Here is a 17,882-nt window from a genome sequence, read left to right as displayed (position 1 = left end):
TATCTTATTATTCTATCTTTACGCTCTCTTAATTCTTAACCAGTGCAATACAAGAAACATCAGAATATGTCCGTCCTGATAATAGAATAGATAGGATGTTGCATGTTGTCCTGTTCAGTTGAGTGAGTGTGATGTGCGTGAGGTAACAACGCAGCCTCCTCTCAGTGAGAGGACCATTGAGGTGGAGACAGGCAGCTGCTCTGGTCTCAGTGGTAGTTAATAAGATTAGCTGTTTGCCTTCGCCTGCGTCAGTCCAAAGGGGTCAATCACAGGATTAGCACTTTGCTTAAGAGTTACATCAGTTTATATCACTTCTTTTTCCTAGTTGACTTTCCCACCTCTGGCTCTTTGTGGGATATTTCCCAGCTTCCAAAGCATGTTTCTGTACCCGTGTTTGCAATAGTCACTGGAGTGGAATATTGCAATGCATCATGCGGCTTTGCGACTGAGTCCGTCTCAACCCTCAGCCATTGAATGAAGCATCTTCCAGGGGAAGAAGAGGAGCAGGGGCAGCCGGAGAAGTGAAGGGCTGCTGGGCCAAATTCTTGCCTGCTGTGGCAGAGTCTGAGACTCTGGACAAGTCATCCTCATGCCACTGGTAAATAACAAAGTGGGCGATGATTGCACACTCGGCACAGACAAGGCTTTGGCTGATGGAAAGACTCTGGTGGATTCACTAATAAAGGTGAGCTGCACCAAGCTTAAACAGTTTTTATGTACGTTATGACTGTTAAGGACAAAGAAATCTGTGGTATAAATCTGCACTTAATGTCAGAAAACACCTATGATTGTATTTTTATTGGATTTTCTATGCTGATTTATGCAACTTAAAGAAATGCTTTTGAAATGGCAGTTCAATATTGAGAAAGAGTGGAAAAAATGTGTTATTAAAAGTTAAATTTAGCATCTTTTGCATCAGCAATGATGCCATTTTCACTTTTTTTTTTTTTTTTATGTTTCTTAGATTAAGCATACACAAGACATCGAAGCATCTTTTTTCCCCCTGTGGCCAAAAAAGCACTCTCACTAAAAATAATTTCTTGGTCCACTGCATCTCTGTGGCCATTCTAGTCTCTGTCTTAGATAATGCCATGACCATGCCTGACATTTATTTTTCTCAGTTATTGGCATGTGTTATGTTGTTTTAATATATTCGCTGTAAACTTCATCCAGGACTTCATCATGGAATAATTTTTGCTCAGACTTACACAGACATGCTTGACTGCTTTCTGCAAATTTACTGTAAGAATTACACTGTTTCGTCATGTAATGTCTTATCATTATGAATGAAACTTGTTTTATTGATTCCAGAGAGAAATCTGAGCATCGTAGCAGCAGTGTCACATGTGGAAACACATGGGAAACTAAAGCAGTGCATGAAATAATACAAAGTATGGGGGCAGTAATATCAAAGGTTTAAACCACACGCAAACAATGGATAAAGAACAATAGATGCCAATTAATGCATACAGTACACAAATCAGAAAATGTATACAGCACACTGGTCGTTCTCACTGTTGTGCTCCCTCCTCTCATCTATCCATGCTCTGAGTGCACAAGGTTGTTTTGGCTTATCTAGAAATAGATCAATGATAATGAGATTATTTCTAATATTTTTCATTGAAACCACACCTGCTAATCCTCCGGGGCTAAGCTAATGTCTATTTATAAAACGTTATGTTACTGTATGATTTAGATGAATAAAACTGACACTCTAACATTTTACAAGCTTCACAGTTGTTGTTTCAGGAAGCTTTAGATGATACAGAGTCTGGATATTTATCACAGCTGTTTCTAACCAATCCTAAAGCATCTATGTCCTCCTTTCAGGAAGTCTGATTGTCTTGATTGGCCTACAGACATATTTCAAACTTAAAGTATTAATGTGTTCGCCCGTGCACGGCTCGTCAGAGGGCTTCTTGCTGCACTGTGACAGTGATTAGTGCTCTACTGCATACTTGATCGGGTGATGTGCACTGCAGGGGCATGCTGCTGTTACAACCTTTGAGGTCTGAGAGGTTCAAGTATAGCAGACTCAAGCTATCAAGAGCCCTGTGCTGTTAGCTCCTGCTAGTAAACACTTCTCTCAGATATCCAACGAGGAACAAAACAAACAAAATTCACTCAAAGAAACAGCGAGCTTCAGGTTATCTTCAGGAAACTAAGGCTTGCATATTAATTTGCCCAGTTCAATCATTATTTCTTTTCCTCGTCTTTCCTCAGGTGGTGGCATGTTATCGGCACTTGGCCTCATGTGTTGGCGGGTGCACGGACAGCTTACAGCTGCGGGATGAGCTGCGACAAACACGAGAAAAGGCCCAAAAGTTGGCCGTGGCCATCTGTCATCATCTGACCACACATCTGAGAGACAAGAGCCTGCCTCAGGAGCAGCGCAAGGAGATGGAGCTCCTCTGGGTGGCCTTCTCCTCCAGCCTAGAGCTCCTCCATGTTGACATGTGCAAAGTTTTCAACATGGGTGACATCTTCTCTCTGGCCAACACTGATAAACTGGTGCAAACTGGCCTTCAAGGTACGGATGTTATGGCTCTGCACCTCTTATTGTGTCTCAGGAGATAGATTAGTCAAGAAGAGGGGGTCATACAGCAAAGAAGAAAGCTGTAATCTGCCAAATAACTACACTGTAGTCTTTTCAGATAGTATTTGGGTGTGAATAGGATTTTAATTGTCTTTTCTTAATGAACTGAAATGATAAAGAGTAACAAAATGGACATTCATGTGAAAATGTGATGATTTCCTTCCAAAGCAGGTTTGTACCAAAAATGTTACCATAAACAACAACTGAGTGGGACTAAATCAAGTTTATCAAATGATGTTGGTACAAATAGACTGACTACTCTTTGATGAGTCAATGATTAATGCGCAAATGTGACTTTCCATCAGCACTTTATTAGCCCTCTGTTGTCGCTGAAGTGAAGGCTGATGTTGGTGGCTGTTCAGAGGAGGATGTGCGTTGTGATGACGCTGCCCCTCTTTTGCTCTCTAGCATCTTAAGAATTCCACTGATTAGCCTGAGGGGGAGCACAGTATCACGCCTTTGTTTGTACACATCTCATGTGCTGTTTCTCTTTCCACTATCATCAGAGGAGTGAGTTCAGGAGTTGTGTATTCTTTACAGTATTCAGCAAAAGGCAATTTTTTGAAACCTACTTAAAAACATCCTGTGAAAACAATTATTATAGTTTTACTATTGGATTTATATCTACCAGCCTGTTGGCTGATCTGGAGAAGTTTGCTGTCTTCAATGATTAATGGTCAGGATGACTGAATATTAATAACTAGCAGTAGCCAATTTGTGGGAAATGCCTTCCCCCTTATTAGCAATATGACCAAAATGCATCCCCTTTGTTAATTAGCCAGCCCCCCTCTCCATCCCCTAGTAGCAAAGAGAGAGCAGGGGCAGAGGGGTTGTTTAGTTGAAGATGTTAGTCTACTCTGCCTGACTCAAAATAGGCACGTAAAATTTAGTCACATTGTTCAGTCATGCTGCTTTGACCCCCTGATATAGTCGAGGAAATATCTTTGTTCCACCAGTTCTTGCATATGGATGAAAATCTATATAAAAAGTTTTCTCAGCATGATCTAATTTTACTCTCTACTCATGCAGGGGGAGGCAGTGAGGTAGCAGCTCGAGCTCTCAGTCTGCCAGACCTCAACCAAGCTCAGAGCCCAACCCTGCCTGCTGGTCTGGAGAGCCAGGAGCGCAGCACCATGGAGCAGGAGATCAGCCAAATTGACCAGATGATCGATGACATGGAGATGAAAGTCAACGTGTTGCGCTGGATGGTGGAGCCCCACGGGCCACAGTATGCAGAGCCGCTCAGCAGCGCCGACAGCGCCTCCCTGGCTCTGCTGTCTGTTGATGAGGAGCAGCCTGGGCAGCAGCCTCTGTGCCAGCGCAGCCAAGTCTTTGTGCTCTTATTGCTGTTTACTGTTGTTTTGGTGGCAGCCACTTTATCTGTTTCTATTGCCCTTTTCCCATGAGCAAAACCTTAATGCACTCCACTGTTTTTTTTTCCTGTGCAACCTCAGCAATGAACATTTTAAAAACAAAAAACAAAACTACTGCAAGTACAGTAGTTTACTCTTTACATACACTTTCTCACAAAGGGTACATTTTGTAATAGCAGCGACATGATCTACAAGTGCATGTGATCATTTGTCTGATAATTAATCTGCATGCAAACCAGTTTGCCATTTATAGCAGTGAATCCAAAGCTGCCATATACTTTGAACTACCTTTGCTGAACAAAGTGACAGCAAAAACATGCAGTTACAGGTTAGAGCTGAAATGAAATTCTTACAATATAGCACAGGCAGTAGATTTTACTTAACTGTAGGGAGATAGAGCTTATATTTCCTCCTTGTTCTGCACAGTACATTCTCCTCACTAGTTTGAGATACACGAAATGAAGAATTTCTAACTTAAAAAAGTTATTTCACATTTTTTTCCTTGTTGCCATTGAGAACACACAGCGTAGGTGCTGATGCTTTGTAGCTCATACAATATAAGAAGCTAACTATTCACTTCCTTTTATTGAAAAATAGTGTTAAAAATATTCTGTATATAAAGCAATCTTTGCTGTAGATAACTGACAATGTATAGCATTATAAAAGTGTTACCTTTGATATGACACTGTGTTGATTTCCATTCATTTTTATTGGTTAGCACCTTGGTAAAGTGTGAAGCAACAGGTATAAATGTACTCAATCTACTGTTGTTGCTTTTTTTTTACCTTTCAAACAGGTCAGTACAGTATTGGCTTATGAGATATATGTGTTTCAAACCTTATAATGTCTTAAAAGTAGCCACAACTGCGGGCAATGAGAAGGTTAAATGCGTGCTGAGCAAGTGGTCTTTGTGGCTCGTAAATACAGCTTTCAAAGTTGCCCCCTTCCTCCCCAACTCAACCATGTTCAAAGCAGAGCAGAGGGTCCATCTACAGGCTGATAGAGAGGACACACACTCTAACCAATCACTGCAGAAACCTTACACACCCATACAAGGTGAGATCATTTAAAGGTTTGTATCAAGCTTTCCAAACAGACAAAACTGGGCATCATGTAAGTAAACCCTTATGAGCAAGTACAATATGAACAATGCAGAATGCTTTAATATAGGAGGCTGCAGAAGATATTGATGTTTATTTCATTTTCTGATGATCACAGGAAAAATGCAATGTTTCGTGATCTTGAGAAAACCTCTTTTTTTATTTAATATCTCAAAAAAAGAACTACTGTATATCATGATGATCAGAAAACACTATATACAAACATGGTAACAGATTGTAATGACCACTGATCATGGAGAGACACAACTTATTATTATTGTTATTATGATTGTGATGTTGAGGAAATCCAGTCCGAATCTGAACTATCAAAGACAAAAAACATCACTGAAGACCCAAGTTATGATTATATTACTAAGCAAATTGTATACAATGTATGCCTGAGTTATAGATGAAAAATCGCTACAGTTAAAAGCTAAAAAGTTTAAGAGATTCATTATAGAACACCAAGAGGTGCTTAAATGGTTGTCCAACCTAAAATATACTGTAGTTTGTGATTGAAAATGGTCCTGAGTAAACCAGGTTTCCTTCATTTTTGTGTAACTCCTTTGGTGCAAAATGTGTATGCAGCATGAGTCTTGTTTAACAGTATTGTTTACTGAACTTTATTTTATTTTATTACAATTATGCAATATTTTGATATTATATACCAATGCAATATATATTGTAAAATGTGTTCACTTTTGCTCATCAAACTTTTAGGGACAAATTACAGACTTCCCAATGTCATACCTCTGTATTATAAACACATATATGTACAAAAACAAGTGAATTCAATTTTATTTTATTTATTTATTTATTTATTTATTTATTTTGTGCGTTACAGTAAATGAATGGTGGGCCTACCCTGTGTTGTATGGTGAATGAGATCGTTCACGTTCAATTAGTTTTATTAAGCAAAGTTTGACATCTCCCAGTCAATGTGATATGTTGCCACACCAATACAACGGCGCAAGAAGCGTTGAGGCTTTATTTTGAAGGGAATGAGCGGAAGTTAGAACTTCCAATCTCTGCCTGCCGTTGTGTCTACCTTGACGACAGGGCGGCAAAGGCGAGGTGAAAAAGTTACGATGCAGACGCAGTAGAGGGGACGAGTCTCGAGACTTTCTCAGACGGAAGTGCAGCTGCTGGTGGAACATCAGCGTCAACAATGGTGCTTAAACAGTGTCACTCACGATCCAAAGTTTTTGGAGTCAACCTCCCAGAAAAGTGGCATGACGTTTGTTTTAGTCAAAGCAGAATAATCAGTTTTGTGCCAGTTCAGTCGGTCATTCACAGCTCGACCGTGTCGAGTTTGGCGGCGGTCCACACTACGCCCTGTGACCGCTGTGTCACCGCTGCTCCTTTCAGCGACCCGGAGAAGCCGCTATGGAGAAGGAGGCGAGCTCCTGGACTCAGGATTAAGCATCTGTCTGCAGTGACTCAGATGTCCGCAAGAGGTAACGAGCTCTCTTTACTAACGGGGCAAATATGGCAGCTGCGGGACAAAGGTCTAAAAGACATTTAAAGACTTCAAGACTCAGTTTGTGCTTGAAAGCAGGGACGTAACACAAGTGGCGCATGTGAAAGGTACGTTTTTCTTGAATGAACAGCTACGTGCCCTTTACATCTTTTACTTTGAATCTGCACCGTGAAGACCACACATACTGTAACACCTGTCATACACACAGTAATAACAGTCTGCATGGCGTCCCTTCATATGCCTCTTTATTCTGAATTTCAAAATAAAAGTCCTCCTCACACCATCTGAACCACAGACGCATCAGTTGCGGCTGTTGAATGCAGATGTTGCTGTTACCCAGCAATCACTAACTTCTGCAGTTCCCTCAGCTCAAAGGCAGACCTTGATGCTAAATGTTTACAATAGAAACCTTTGCCCACATCCCATGCTGTGTTCACATAATATACCACATGGCCTCCCATTCTTCCAGCTGTGTCACCATCACAAAGTGTCATTGTTGTGTTTTTGAATATGAATGTTTATAAAGTTAACTATCTGGTTGATGTTTGTGACTTTGGTCCAACCTGTCTTTACCCATGCAGAAATGTCTACAGTTATTATTGACAAATACGTACTTATGGTTGATTTCAGAGCTCAGCACCTCCATCAGAGTCTTCCAGTATGACTTGAGACCAGGTGAACCCAAGTCTGAGAGCGGGAGGCTTTTATTTGATACTCATGCCGTGGTACGACTCTTTGAGGAAAATGGTTTGGCTTCTTTTGTTACTTCAGACAAATGTCACAATATTCATGCTTTGTTCACAACTAGCCATTGATTTTCCTCACAAATAAACATTTTTCATGAACAGGTTTCACCACTCAGCAGGCTGAGGCATTGGTTAAAATACTGGTGAGGATGACAAACTCGAACATGGACGTCATCTATAATGACATGGTGACCAAAGTGCAGCAGGTGAGCCTGTGCGGGAGTTGTATTGTACATTTACTGTAAGCACACCTGTGTGTTTCTTCACCTGTGCCTCGAGTCCTGTGAAGGTCACTGAGCCAAGATCACTGTTTAACCTCCACAGCACATTTATGAAACATGTCAAAGCACGTCAGCAGCAGCAGCACGTTAACACGATAACCATCATATATTTGAATGTGAAGAAGAGCAATCTGAGGAATCATGAGAAGAATTACAGTGTCCTTTTAGTGTTGTTGCTCTTTAAAGTTTGTACTGTTTGTGTGATTTTTGGCAGGAGATCATGCTGCAGCGTGTGATGTCTCAGATAGCAGCCGTCAAGAAGGACATGATAATCCTTGAGAAGAGCGAGTTCTCTACTTTACTGGCAGAAAACGAGGTCAGTGTGTTCATCAGCAGGCTGCTTTCCAAAAGCAGCTGTTGCACTGCAGCTGTGCAGGAGATCTGGTGACCTCCGTCGTCCAGAATTCATATTGATGTTCAGTTTTTGATTCATATGACTTTCCGTATTTTAACATTCCTCCCAGAAACTCAAGATCCAGTTGTTGCAGCTCAAGGTCCAGCTGGCTGTAAGTGATTATTCTGATCTACTCAGATCAGTTTATGTCCAAGTTTCACTGTAGAAGACGATGTTTTTAGCAACCAGCAGTGTTGTCGTGACTCTCCTTTGCCACATTGCAGGATATTATGAATAAAGTTCGCTCAGACACTATTTTGGAAATGAATTTGGAGAAAAGCCGCGTAAAAGAATTGGTGAGTGTTGTTTCTGTCAGCGGTTCTTTTTTCATCGTGGAATCACAGATGACTTCATGATCGAAACGTGATGTTTTAAGATGCCTTTTTTGAATCAAACATTTATCTTTTTTCAGAAAGCAGAGCATGAAAAGAAGCTGCTAGAAACGCGGACTGAAATTATGGAAATGGTTTGTATATGTGCAGTTCACCTGCAGTCCATTTTCCCTGTGCCATCACATCTCATTTTTAGTTTACTGTGATGCAGTCGGTGTCAGATGACCTGTTCCCTACATTCATTAATGCTTTATTAAAGTATAAATAATAAGATAATAATGGCTGTCTGTGATTGCTTTAATGCAAAAGCAGTTTGGCCTCTTCTCAGTCCATCAAAGCTTTCGCGCTGTCTGTTCTAAACGTCTGGTGGGTCTTTGCTGGGTTTACCTTTAATACCTGTGTCTCATTGACTCTTTTACAGACTGCAGAGCAAGATCGGCATTTAACTCAGACCAACATGAAGATAGACACTGAAGTGGCTGGTCTAAAAACCATGTTAGAGTCTCATAAGCTGGATACTATAAAATACCTTGCAGGTAAGGACACGGCAACCAATCAGAATCAGCATTCACAGCCTTGAGAGCTCAAATAATTACAGCTGCATGGACCTAAAACCCCCCTAGACTGATGACTGATCCATGTTTTTTCCTCTTTCAGGCTCAGTGTTCACCTGTCTCACTGTGGTCTTGGGTTTCTATCGTATTTGGATGTAAACAGGACTATGATTATGATTTTCATTTAACCCTGGCAACACTTGAACTTTCTGTATATCTTCTCTCTGATATTGGAAAGTTTGCATTTACTGGTGCGATCTTGTTCTTATCTCAGAAGTAGCAGGTTAGTTTTTTTGAATAATGAGATTTTGACTCTTAAATTACATGAATCCTCGGAGCTGAGGCCAGTCATTTTTAGCTACCCGTTGTTATTTTTGGATGCTGGAAACATTGTTGATAAATGTACTTATTATTAAAAACATTTGGTTGGACCAATTTTATTCTGATTTATTGTCCCCTCAATTTAAAAAAGATGTGCAGACAATTAAATACTGACCCCTTATTCAGATAATGCTGTTTGAATCTTTATGTAATTTATTTTGTATATGTGTATATTAAGCTGTAAATTTTGGAGGGGTTAGAGTGACTCTTGACCACTCCATATTATCACAGATATTTAACTTGTATCTATCTTTCTGCCTTGTGGTTTCAGAAATGTTTTAACATGATTAATTTACTGATGTTATTTAAATAAAATTGATTGTAAACAAATGTAAACATTGTGCCAACAAATGAAGTGTCTCTTTCCTGTGATGATGTGATTTAGTGTAGGGATACGTTTGATGGAGCTGGTCATGTCAATATGCTCCAGTCTTCTTTAAGCACATGCTGATTTGCTGTATCTCTTCTGAGTTGCAAAATATATTCATAATCCATCAGTGTGTATCACAACTCAGTGATTTGGAGGATTGAGTAAATTTTAGTCGTGACTTGAATTTTATTTTTTTGACTTGAGGTAAATAACGCCAGGAAAAGAAACAGCTAAAGAGGCATGCAGTTCAGGCGGGTAACCCAGGCTTTTACTTTGAAAAATATTTGAGCCGGAAGTGTTTGTCCTAGTGTGACTGCAGTAATATAAGTAGTATTGTGTACACGTGTGTAGCTGTCAAGGAAGCGTTTATTCGTCAGCAATTACTCCCATGACATTGAATTGTAAGTTTATATGTATGTGGCAATGCAAGTATAATACGCCATAAACTGTAAATGATAGTTTGTGCTGAGTCACGTTTTAAACAGACCTGTGGAGCAAAGCAGCTAACAGCTAAGCTAATTTCGATGAGGTAACATTAACGCTATGGTAATGTCAGTTGTATAACGCTAATTTAAGGAAAGGTTAACCATATCTGACACGATATGTGTAAGAAGAAAATACCATAGCTTTCGTTTGGCAATGTAGTCAAGTGGGTGGCTACATCGTGAAGATAAATTTAGTAATTCCTGAATGTGCTGGATGAGTAAATATACCTCACTTTAGTTCAGTCAGACGCATTTTTCGCTGCCGAAGAAACGATTCAGGATTCCAGAAATGTTACGTATATTTCCATTAGATTGCTTTGTTAGCAGCTGATATCCTGAAATGTAGTTTATTGTATTTTTGCAGGCACTGTTGAGTGTTTCCTTCGCAATAATGGCTGATGCGTTCAGCAGCAGCTCGGAAACGGTAATTCAGCGCCTTGTGGACGTAACGGTGAAGACAAACACTCCTCTGGAAAAACTTGAGGAGTTGTATCAGATAAAGAAGACTTGCGACTTCATCAGTGAGCGTCAGTTTGAAAAGGTGAGCATCATTTTCACTTTTAGTCATGTAAACATTTCAGTCCAATTGGTATACAGAGCTAAAGCATGAAAGGACAACAGAGTTCCTGTTGAAAAGCTCTTTGATTGGCTGTTAAGTTGAACAGATGCTGTTAGATCAGTTGGAAAGTTGTTTGTCTAAAGTGTTGAATGTTCACAGGTTGCTCTGCAGTTTCCGGATGTGCTTCTGGCGGATTCAGTGGCAGTAGCAGTGGAGATTGAGAGACACAGCAATGCCAAGCCCTTTATTTTGGGAGATACATCCTATGGCAGGTAACACACTGGGCTCACCTGAGAAAAGTCTTACTTGGTTTAATAGTGCACAGGATCCAGTGCAGACACGTGATACTTGATTATATACTTAAGAGCAGGTGTCATTAGTGCCTCACTGGACTTGACAAATACAAGCGTTTGCCACTGTGACTAAGTTAAAAGCTTTATGTGATTTAGTTGACTGCTTGTTACAAGGTATTGTTATTTCCTGAGCAGTTGCTGCGTGGACGAGGTCGCAGCAGAGCATGTCGGAGCCGACTGCATCGTGCACTATGGCAGCGCTTGCCTCAGCCCGTCCAGGAGGCTGCCCCTGATGTACGTCTTTGAGAGGAGACCGGTGGATCTTGAGAAGTGCACCTCTTCCTTCAGAGAACTCTACCCGGACACGCAGAGTCACATCATCCTCCTCTATGATGTCAACTATGTTCATGCCATAAGTAAGCGAGTCTGCAAAGCCCCAGCTCTCCTTTATCTGATGTGTGACAGAGGATTAGGATATTATATATTTATGCCATTATATTAGGTAGATATCTGTGTTTATTTAACCGATCCTCATTCGGATCACTGTGTGTAATTTTTCATGAAAATGAATGAATTCAAGTTGAAGATGAATAGTACAACAAATTAATTCAGAACATCCTCAGTTAAGGGAGAAAGAACTGTTCTCTTACTTGTTCACATCTTGGCTTAGTAAAGGTTTGTTAAGGATTTCCTGTCAGTAAACACATGTTGTTTCATTTTTTCCAGATGATCTTCACACCTTACTTTCGTCAGAGTATCCAAACCTCGTCACCTCAGAACTTGTTGTTGAAGGGGAACAGTGCTACAGTCATGGCTGGATTAAAAGACCCCATAATGACACCTGTCTGTCAGAGCGAGACGTTGTCTCTCAGTTTGGAAGACAGTTCTCCTTGAAGAGTGGTTCAAGCATTGCGGATTACAGCGTATTCTATGTTGGCCAAGAGGGAGCAACCCTGAGGAACTTCATGATGACCTGGAATCGCTGCTCGTTCTGTTCTTTTGACCCCCAAACAATGACAGGGAGGACTGAGTCAGTCAGTATCAACCGTACACTGATGAAGCGGTATTACGCCATAGAAAGAGCCAAAGATGCCAATGTGGTTGGCATCCTTGTTGGCACGCTCGGAGTAGCCGACTACCTCGCCATCATCCAGCAGTTGAAGGAGACCATCCACAGAGCCGGCAAGAAGAGCTACATGTTTGCCATGGGGAAACTGAACGTGCCCAAACTAGCGAACTTTCTGGAAATAGACATTTTTGTGTTAATCGCGTGTCCTGAGAACTCCCTGCTGGACTCAAGTGAGTTCTACAAACCTGTAGTAACACCATTTGAGATGGAGGTGGCCTGCAACAAGAAGAGGGAGTGGTCAGAGGAGTATGTCACAGACTTTCGACATTTGCTGCCAGGTTAGGCTGGGATTTATTCAACGTTTCTCAACTTTTTTATGTTTAGGGACTGGAAGAAAATTATAAGCTGGGCCAAAAGTGGGAAATGTTTTGTAGGGGGCTCAGACTCTCTTTAATTTAAGTCTTCTCTCGCAGGATTAATAAAAACGATGGCTTTAGTGCGGTGCAGTGCGTCATAAAGTTGCCGTATGGAGAGGACAATAACTCTGCTCTACTTACCAAATGTGTCGTGTAAAATTTGCTTATATTATAATTCGACTTCAGCCTATTATGTAGGCTTTATTTAAAAATAGAGACATCACCATAGAGTTGGAAGTTTCTCATTCCTCTTCAAATATGTCCATGGGAGGCTACAGTGAATATCATTACTCCATTAGTATGTACACACACACACACACACACACGCACACACATATATCTGAAAATGTTGAGCCTGTTCCATTTTTTTATCACCAGTACCCTAATGAAGGCTGTTGAAGTCTTTTGCTGCGTCTAATTTTTTCTTTCCATCTCAAACTTGCACCAGGTGGACAGAGCCATGTGCCTTTGGCTGATCCGCAGGAGGAGGACGAGGAGACCGACGTGTCTTTAATCACAGGAGCTCTGCGAAGCCACAATCTGCTGCTCAGTGAGCCTGCAGAGTCCTCGTGTGGCTCCTCTGTGGTCCTCAGGAACCAGACGCTGACTGTAGCTAACACCAACTCAGCTGGTGTGTTTCACATATGACACCATTTGCTTCAATTTCCATACGTCCATGAGTTTATTGTAGAACTTCACAGACACACACACTTCTAACTGGCTACACCACACATGTACACTTTGTCTTTTCAGCATCTTTCCTGGCAGAACGAAGCTGGCGTGGCTTAGAGCAGAAGTTGGGAGAGACGCCGGTGGTGAAGGCAGGAAAGGGCAGGAAAGGCATAGCTATCGCCTATGAAGAGGAAGGAACACCTTCATGACATATCCAGTATCTTATCATGGTATTAACAGCACATTGCTTGTCATTGCTGGAAACTGTAAGTAATAATAGGCGTCACTGGCTTTGTGCATTACTTCACTGAATCACAGAATCTAACCTGTGATTTTGTCCAAACATTACAACTTGTCACATGAAGAAGAGGTTTATTTTAAAGAATATATGTTAAAGAATACTCTTAATAAAGAATATGTAGACCCTGATTCATCAAATGTAATTAATTATAAATTGACTACTTTCTGCTTTGACCTCTTCATTGTATTACTGGCTTTAGTATCTTTTCTGGCTTACATTTATGAATGCAGTCTACTGGTCATTGACAGGAACTTCTTCCACAAAGGATGCAGGAAATATACCAGTGTTCCCATTACAGTGCCCCTCCCACCAGTCCTGGTTAACTAAAGAAAAAGAAGAAATTACAAATTAGAATCATGTTTCCTGGACAAGTCGCACTATTTTAAATATTTGGGATGCATATGGACGAAAGAACGGAGTCTCACCTCTAGAGATGAATGTGATCGTATCGCCCTGAAGAAAATTGAGATCCTCTGGATTTGACGACTCATAGGAATGAAGAGCCACCAAGTGGATCTCAGTCTGTGGCTTTCCATCAGTTTGCTATAAACACAGAAGGCACACGGATATCATTCTCTGACCTTGAAGTCATGTCTGTCTTGCTCTGGTGTGCTACAGATATACTCGACTGAACCACCATGACTGAGGATGAAACGCATCTGTATGACTGATGACACAGTGGCGTCCAAATCTTAGTTTGTTTGTACAGGATAACTTTTGTGAGGCAGCAGATCATCACGTACTTACCTCTTTGGTGTGACACCACAGGGTGATGCGCCTGCCGCTGGCACCACTCCACACACTTTCCATTTCCGTGTTGGCATCGATTACACTTTGTGCATTCGCCTCGGAGGTTACACTTAACAGAAGGATTGAATTTTGTTCTCTGTCAGTAGCACAAAATAATATTAAACTGGATTTTTTCCTTAAATGTGTGTCATACCTCAGGATGATTGCAGTAGACGGTACATTCAGTTTCTTACTGATTTTCTCAATCAGCATGGCATAGGGAGACCCAGGTGGCACAGACACAGCAAAGGTGAATGTGAATCGGACTTTGACAATATATGAATTGTTAGCAGACTCTGCATCCTGGTATTAATGAAAGGACACATCGGTGAAATGAGGTGGTCAAAAATCAAAAGCAGATCCAACCTGAAACACTTCACATGTTTGTGGTTTAAAGGTGCATCATATTCATGAGCAAGGACTCCACATACCTGAAGTGTGTTTCCACTGCTGTTATTACGAGTAACACCTTCAATACATATTAAAGAAAGTGTTGTTATATGGATCAAATTGTATTTGCAAATGCTTTCTTTTTGATCTTTTTGTTGGAGTATTTCTGATGACAGACTAGAGTTGGAGAAGGTTTTATTTTAGTTTGCTTAAACTGCGTCAGATCAGTCTACCTTGTTTTCTTTCAGGTCTGGCCGGTGGTTCTCGACTTGGAGACTTAGGTATCCCCTGTCCATGGTTAATACAATGAAAATAATGGCATTCAGAGTACATTTCTAAAGATGCAATTGCAGCACACTACAAAACTTTAACAAAAAAAACACATTTCATAGAAAAATAAGAAAGTCAGTTCTTTACCCCGTTCTGTTTGGAAGCCAAGGAGATCTCCAAACGCTCCAGATAATTATATGGAACAAGTCCCCTCTGTAATTTACATGCCAATGATCAATACTCTCAACTGACAGCAACATGATATCAACTCTCTTAATATGGCATGAATAATAGAATGGATGTATGTTTCCTATAAGGAAAAACACAGATGCACAGTCTACCCACTCTTTCGTTGAAGACCACAGACGCCCAGTTGTCGTCACCCTTCTGCAGTACAAACACAATGTTGCCGGGCACTACAGCCAACTCATCACTGGTCTCAGGGACAAACTCAAACAGGACAGTGTGTGGTTCTCCTTCTAAAGCTCTGTGAAGACAGGAGACATCCACACGGCATCAAGAGACCTGCTGGAACACTAGTCTTTAACACAATGATTCAGCATTTTTTGCTTTATGCTTTCCCCTATAGAGAGCATCACATTTACACAACGTCACAGTGAGTGTTTTACCTTAGAACCTCAGGTTCTTTTGGGCGAGTTGGACCGTCTTTGACCTGCCAGATGTGAACAAAAACACAAAGCATCCGATCAGTGGTGCTGAACATGCTTTCAGATGTAGTTGGTGCAGCTCAGCATTACATTCATCACTTGGTGTTACATTGAGAGCTCTTGATGGTCAGATAGGGCAAAAAATGTTGTGAATGCCTAAATATAATGCAGCATGTGATTCATCAATGTTGCCTTGCATCATTGTCACCAAGACAAAGTTGACGATGGATAATTTAGAGCTTCTTAAGGCTTTGAAATTTTGGATTTATACAATATTTTTGATGCACCAGATGTGAGCATAATAGCACACCGATTTCTTTGTCATCAGATTGTTTTGTTGTTTCCTTTCTTGCCAAAGAAAAGCCCATATGTCACCTGTGGCTGTAATGGGGCAAATCCAGAGAATTGGTCCTGAGGAACAACAGAGGCAACAACCTGGAGACAACAAAGAACAAATGTCAGTATATAATGAGTGTTTTCTGCAAAGTGATCTCACATTTATTCATCAAGTAAGGCAAGTAGTGTATGAAGACAAAATCACTGATTAAGTGACTGAATGACATTTTACTGAATTAGATGAGCAGTACATATCACAGTCATGAATAATGAGTACCAGCTAAAACTATTACCTTGGCTTTGCCCAGGTAGTCCTTCTTCTCCAGCTCAGCCACATAGTGCTTATTTGGTTTGAATAGCATTTTTGACGGGAACTCGACAGGTTTGAAAAGTTTCTGCTTCTGTTGGTGAAATTGAATCACGGGATAATATTCATCAAGCATTTCTTTCTACAATTCTGACAAAAAGCTGTATTCTTATTCTTCATCATGAATATGATCCCGTTTAAAGGTATCAAATCACTGAACAAAATATGTTACTTGTAGGTAAATTCCAAGTTTTTGTCATGACTGTACTGACTACGTGTTAACTGACCAGGGTGGATTGCAGCGCTTTGTCGATGATATTGAGCTTAGCCTCCGTTTTGTAGTCGAGAGCCTTCACAAGGTTTTCCTGGGCTTTTTCCCAGTTACCCAGCTGAGCCTCAGCCAGGGCCATATTGTGGAGAACCTGTGTCAGGAAGCATTTAGGAGCTTGTCACTATTTTAATCCCTCATGCACACCAGAGAATTGAGAATAATACCTGAGCCTCTGTTATTTTTTTTAGCATTTAAAGGAGAATGACTGACATCAACAGCACCAAATGAAAACAAACTGGTTTTGAACCATTGGTTTTTAACATCAAATTAGTCACTAGGGCATATGCATAGGGCATATAAGTAGTCTAATAATTTGTAAATGACATAAAAAAAAAAACTTAAGTACTTACTTCACATGCATATAATTTGTATCGGAGGCCAAGAGCTTTGTAATCTATCAGCTGGTTGCCTCTTAGTGTTCTGAAGGCATGCTGGAAATCAGATAAACTCTCCTCATACCTTTGAATAGAAATAATCCAGTTAGTTACTTATGCGTGTAATAAACCACACAGATTGCAAAAATAAGAGCAGTGATTGGAATCACGTTTTGTGACACACAGAGTGTGTAGTTATGTTTTTCAATCACAGTGTTAAACATGAAAAATGAATGTGGCCATTTTATTGAGATGATTGGTGTGTCTTGCCTCTCCTTTTTGTAAAATGTGATTCCTCTTTGAAAGAAGGCAACAGCCAAATGCTCATCCTTGCCTATGCTGCAATCAAAGGCCTGAGAAACATTAGAAAATAGAGTAACTTCCTCTAGAAGGAAACAGAAACAGTAAACTCTACTTCTTCTTTCTCAGTGACTTGCACTTTCGCACTGCAACATATCACCGCATTTTATCGAGTACATGTAAAGATTTGATTTTTTTGATGAGCGATATTACAAAATATTTCTGTGTAATGTAGTTTGCATTTTACCAAGAGAGAGTCAGCCATACCTTTTCAGCAGCATCCAGGTCTCGGTTAAGAAGATGGAGACAGCCAATGTCAAAACAAATTTTAGAGTTTGGTTCTTGGATAGACAGGAAAATCCTGAGTCCTTCTGACAAATCCTCTCTGTCAACACAAGTTACAGCCTCATCCCACTGCCGCAGGGTGTTCAGAAAAGACATAGTTGTGGGAAAGGAGTACACTGAGGTACAGACCAGATTCAGGAAGCTCTTCTTATTTATACCAGGGAGATCAGGAAGTGTGATGATGATGACAGTGTCATTGTTGGTACATGTACATTGCACCACCACCAGGTGTTAAGGTCCAGTGGTTGTTGCTTGTCCCCCCATGTGATTCAGTGTATGTATGTGTGTGTGTTAGTGTATGTCTTGCTATACTGTCCCATGTCATTTTCTGCCCTTGAACAGAACAGGTTATACATCATAAATGGGGTAC

The 17,882-nt window shown here is 40.6% G+C and overlaps 4 protein-coding genes across 4 annotated transcripts; 3 read left to right on the top strand and 1 right to left on the bottom strand.

Annotated features, from left to right (window-relative positions):
• Positions 1 to 223: 223 nt before the first annotated feature.
• Positions 224 to 4,080, top strand: rgs9bp (regulator of G protein signaling 9 binding protein). The gene is made up of 3 exons (XM_070986189.1): positions 224 to 685; positions 2,224 to 2,530; positions 3,626 to 4,080. The coding sequence occupies exons 1-3, from the start codon at positions 590 to 592 to the stop codon at positions 4,000 to 4,002; spliced, it is 780 nt and encodes a 259-aa protein (XP_070842290.1). The 5' UTR covers positions 224 to 589; the 3' UTR covers positions 4,003 to 4,080.
• Positions 4,081 to 6,134: 2,054 nt separating this feature from the next.
• mcur1 (mitochondrial calcium uniporter regulator 1) lies at positions 6,135 to 9,570 on the top strand. The gene is made up of 9 exons (XM_070986256.1): positions 6,135 to 6,526; positions 7,180 to 7,296; positions 7,398 to 7,501; positions 7,791 to 7,892; positions 8,041 to 8,082; positions 8,195 to 8,266; positions 8,383 to 8,436; positions 8,724 to 8,838; positions 8,960 to 9,570. Exons 1-9 carry the CDS (start codon positions 6,238 to 6,240, stop codon positions 9,013 to 9,015), a joined length of 951 nt encoding a protein of 316 aa, XP_070842357.1. The 5' UTR covers positions 6,135 to 6,237; the 3' UTR covers positions 9,016 to 9,570.
• A 335-nt stretch (positions 9,571 to 9,905) lies between these two features.
• On the top strand, positions 9,906 to 13,529 carry dph2 (diphthamide biosynthesis 2). Its single transcript, XM_070985919.1, has 7 exons — positions 9,906 to 10,008; positions 10,457 to 10,633; positions 10,811 to 10,923; positions 11,140 to 11,360; positions 11,671 to 12,351; positions 12,878 to 13,060; positions 13,183 to 13,529. Exons 2-7 carry the CDS (start codon positions 10,484 to 10,486, stop codon positions 13,308 to 13,310), a joined length of 1,476 nt encoding a protein of 491 aa, XP_070842020.1. The 5' UTR covers positions 9,906 to 10,008; positions 10,457 to 10,483; the 3' UTR covers positions 13,311 to 13,529.
• Positions 13,530 to 13,633: 104 nt separating this feature from the next.
• ncf2 (neutrophil cytosolic factor 2) lies at positions 13,634 to 17,642 on the bottom strand. The gene is made up of 15 exons (XM_070985917.1): positions 17,435 to 17,642; positions 17,138 to 17,220; positions 16,844 to 16,952; positions 16,450 to 16,584; positions 16,149 to 16,256; positions 15,895 to 15,954; positions 15,481 to 15,524; positions 15,197 to 15,338; positions 14,999 to 15,064; positions 14,815 to 14,869; positions 14,623 to 14,660; positions 14,346 to 14,494; positions 14,150 to 14,261; positions 13,828 to 13,945; positions 13,634 to 13,725 (listed from the first exon to the last, which is right to left on the bottom strand). Exons 1-15 carry the CDS (start codon positions 17,606 to 17,608, stop codon positions 13,634 to 13,636), a joined length of 1,485 nt encoding a protein of 494 aa, XP_070842018.1. The 5' UTR covers positions 17,609 to 17,642.
• Between the last annotated feature and the right edge of the window lie 240 nt (positions 17,643 to 17,882).

This window comes from Chaetodon trifascialis, chromosome 18 (genome assembly GCF_039877785.1).
Source record: "Chaetodon trifascialis isolate fChaTrf1 chromosome 18, fChaTrf1.hap1, whole genome shotgun sequence".
Taxonomy (NCBI): Eukaryota; Metazoa; Chordata; class Actinopteri; order Chaetodontiformes; family Chaetodontidae; genus Chaetodon; species Chaetodon trifascialis.
The sequence above is the reverse complement of the archived record's forward strand: the minus strand, read 5'-3'. Positions and strand labels throughout refer to the sequence as shown.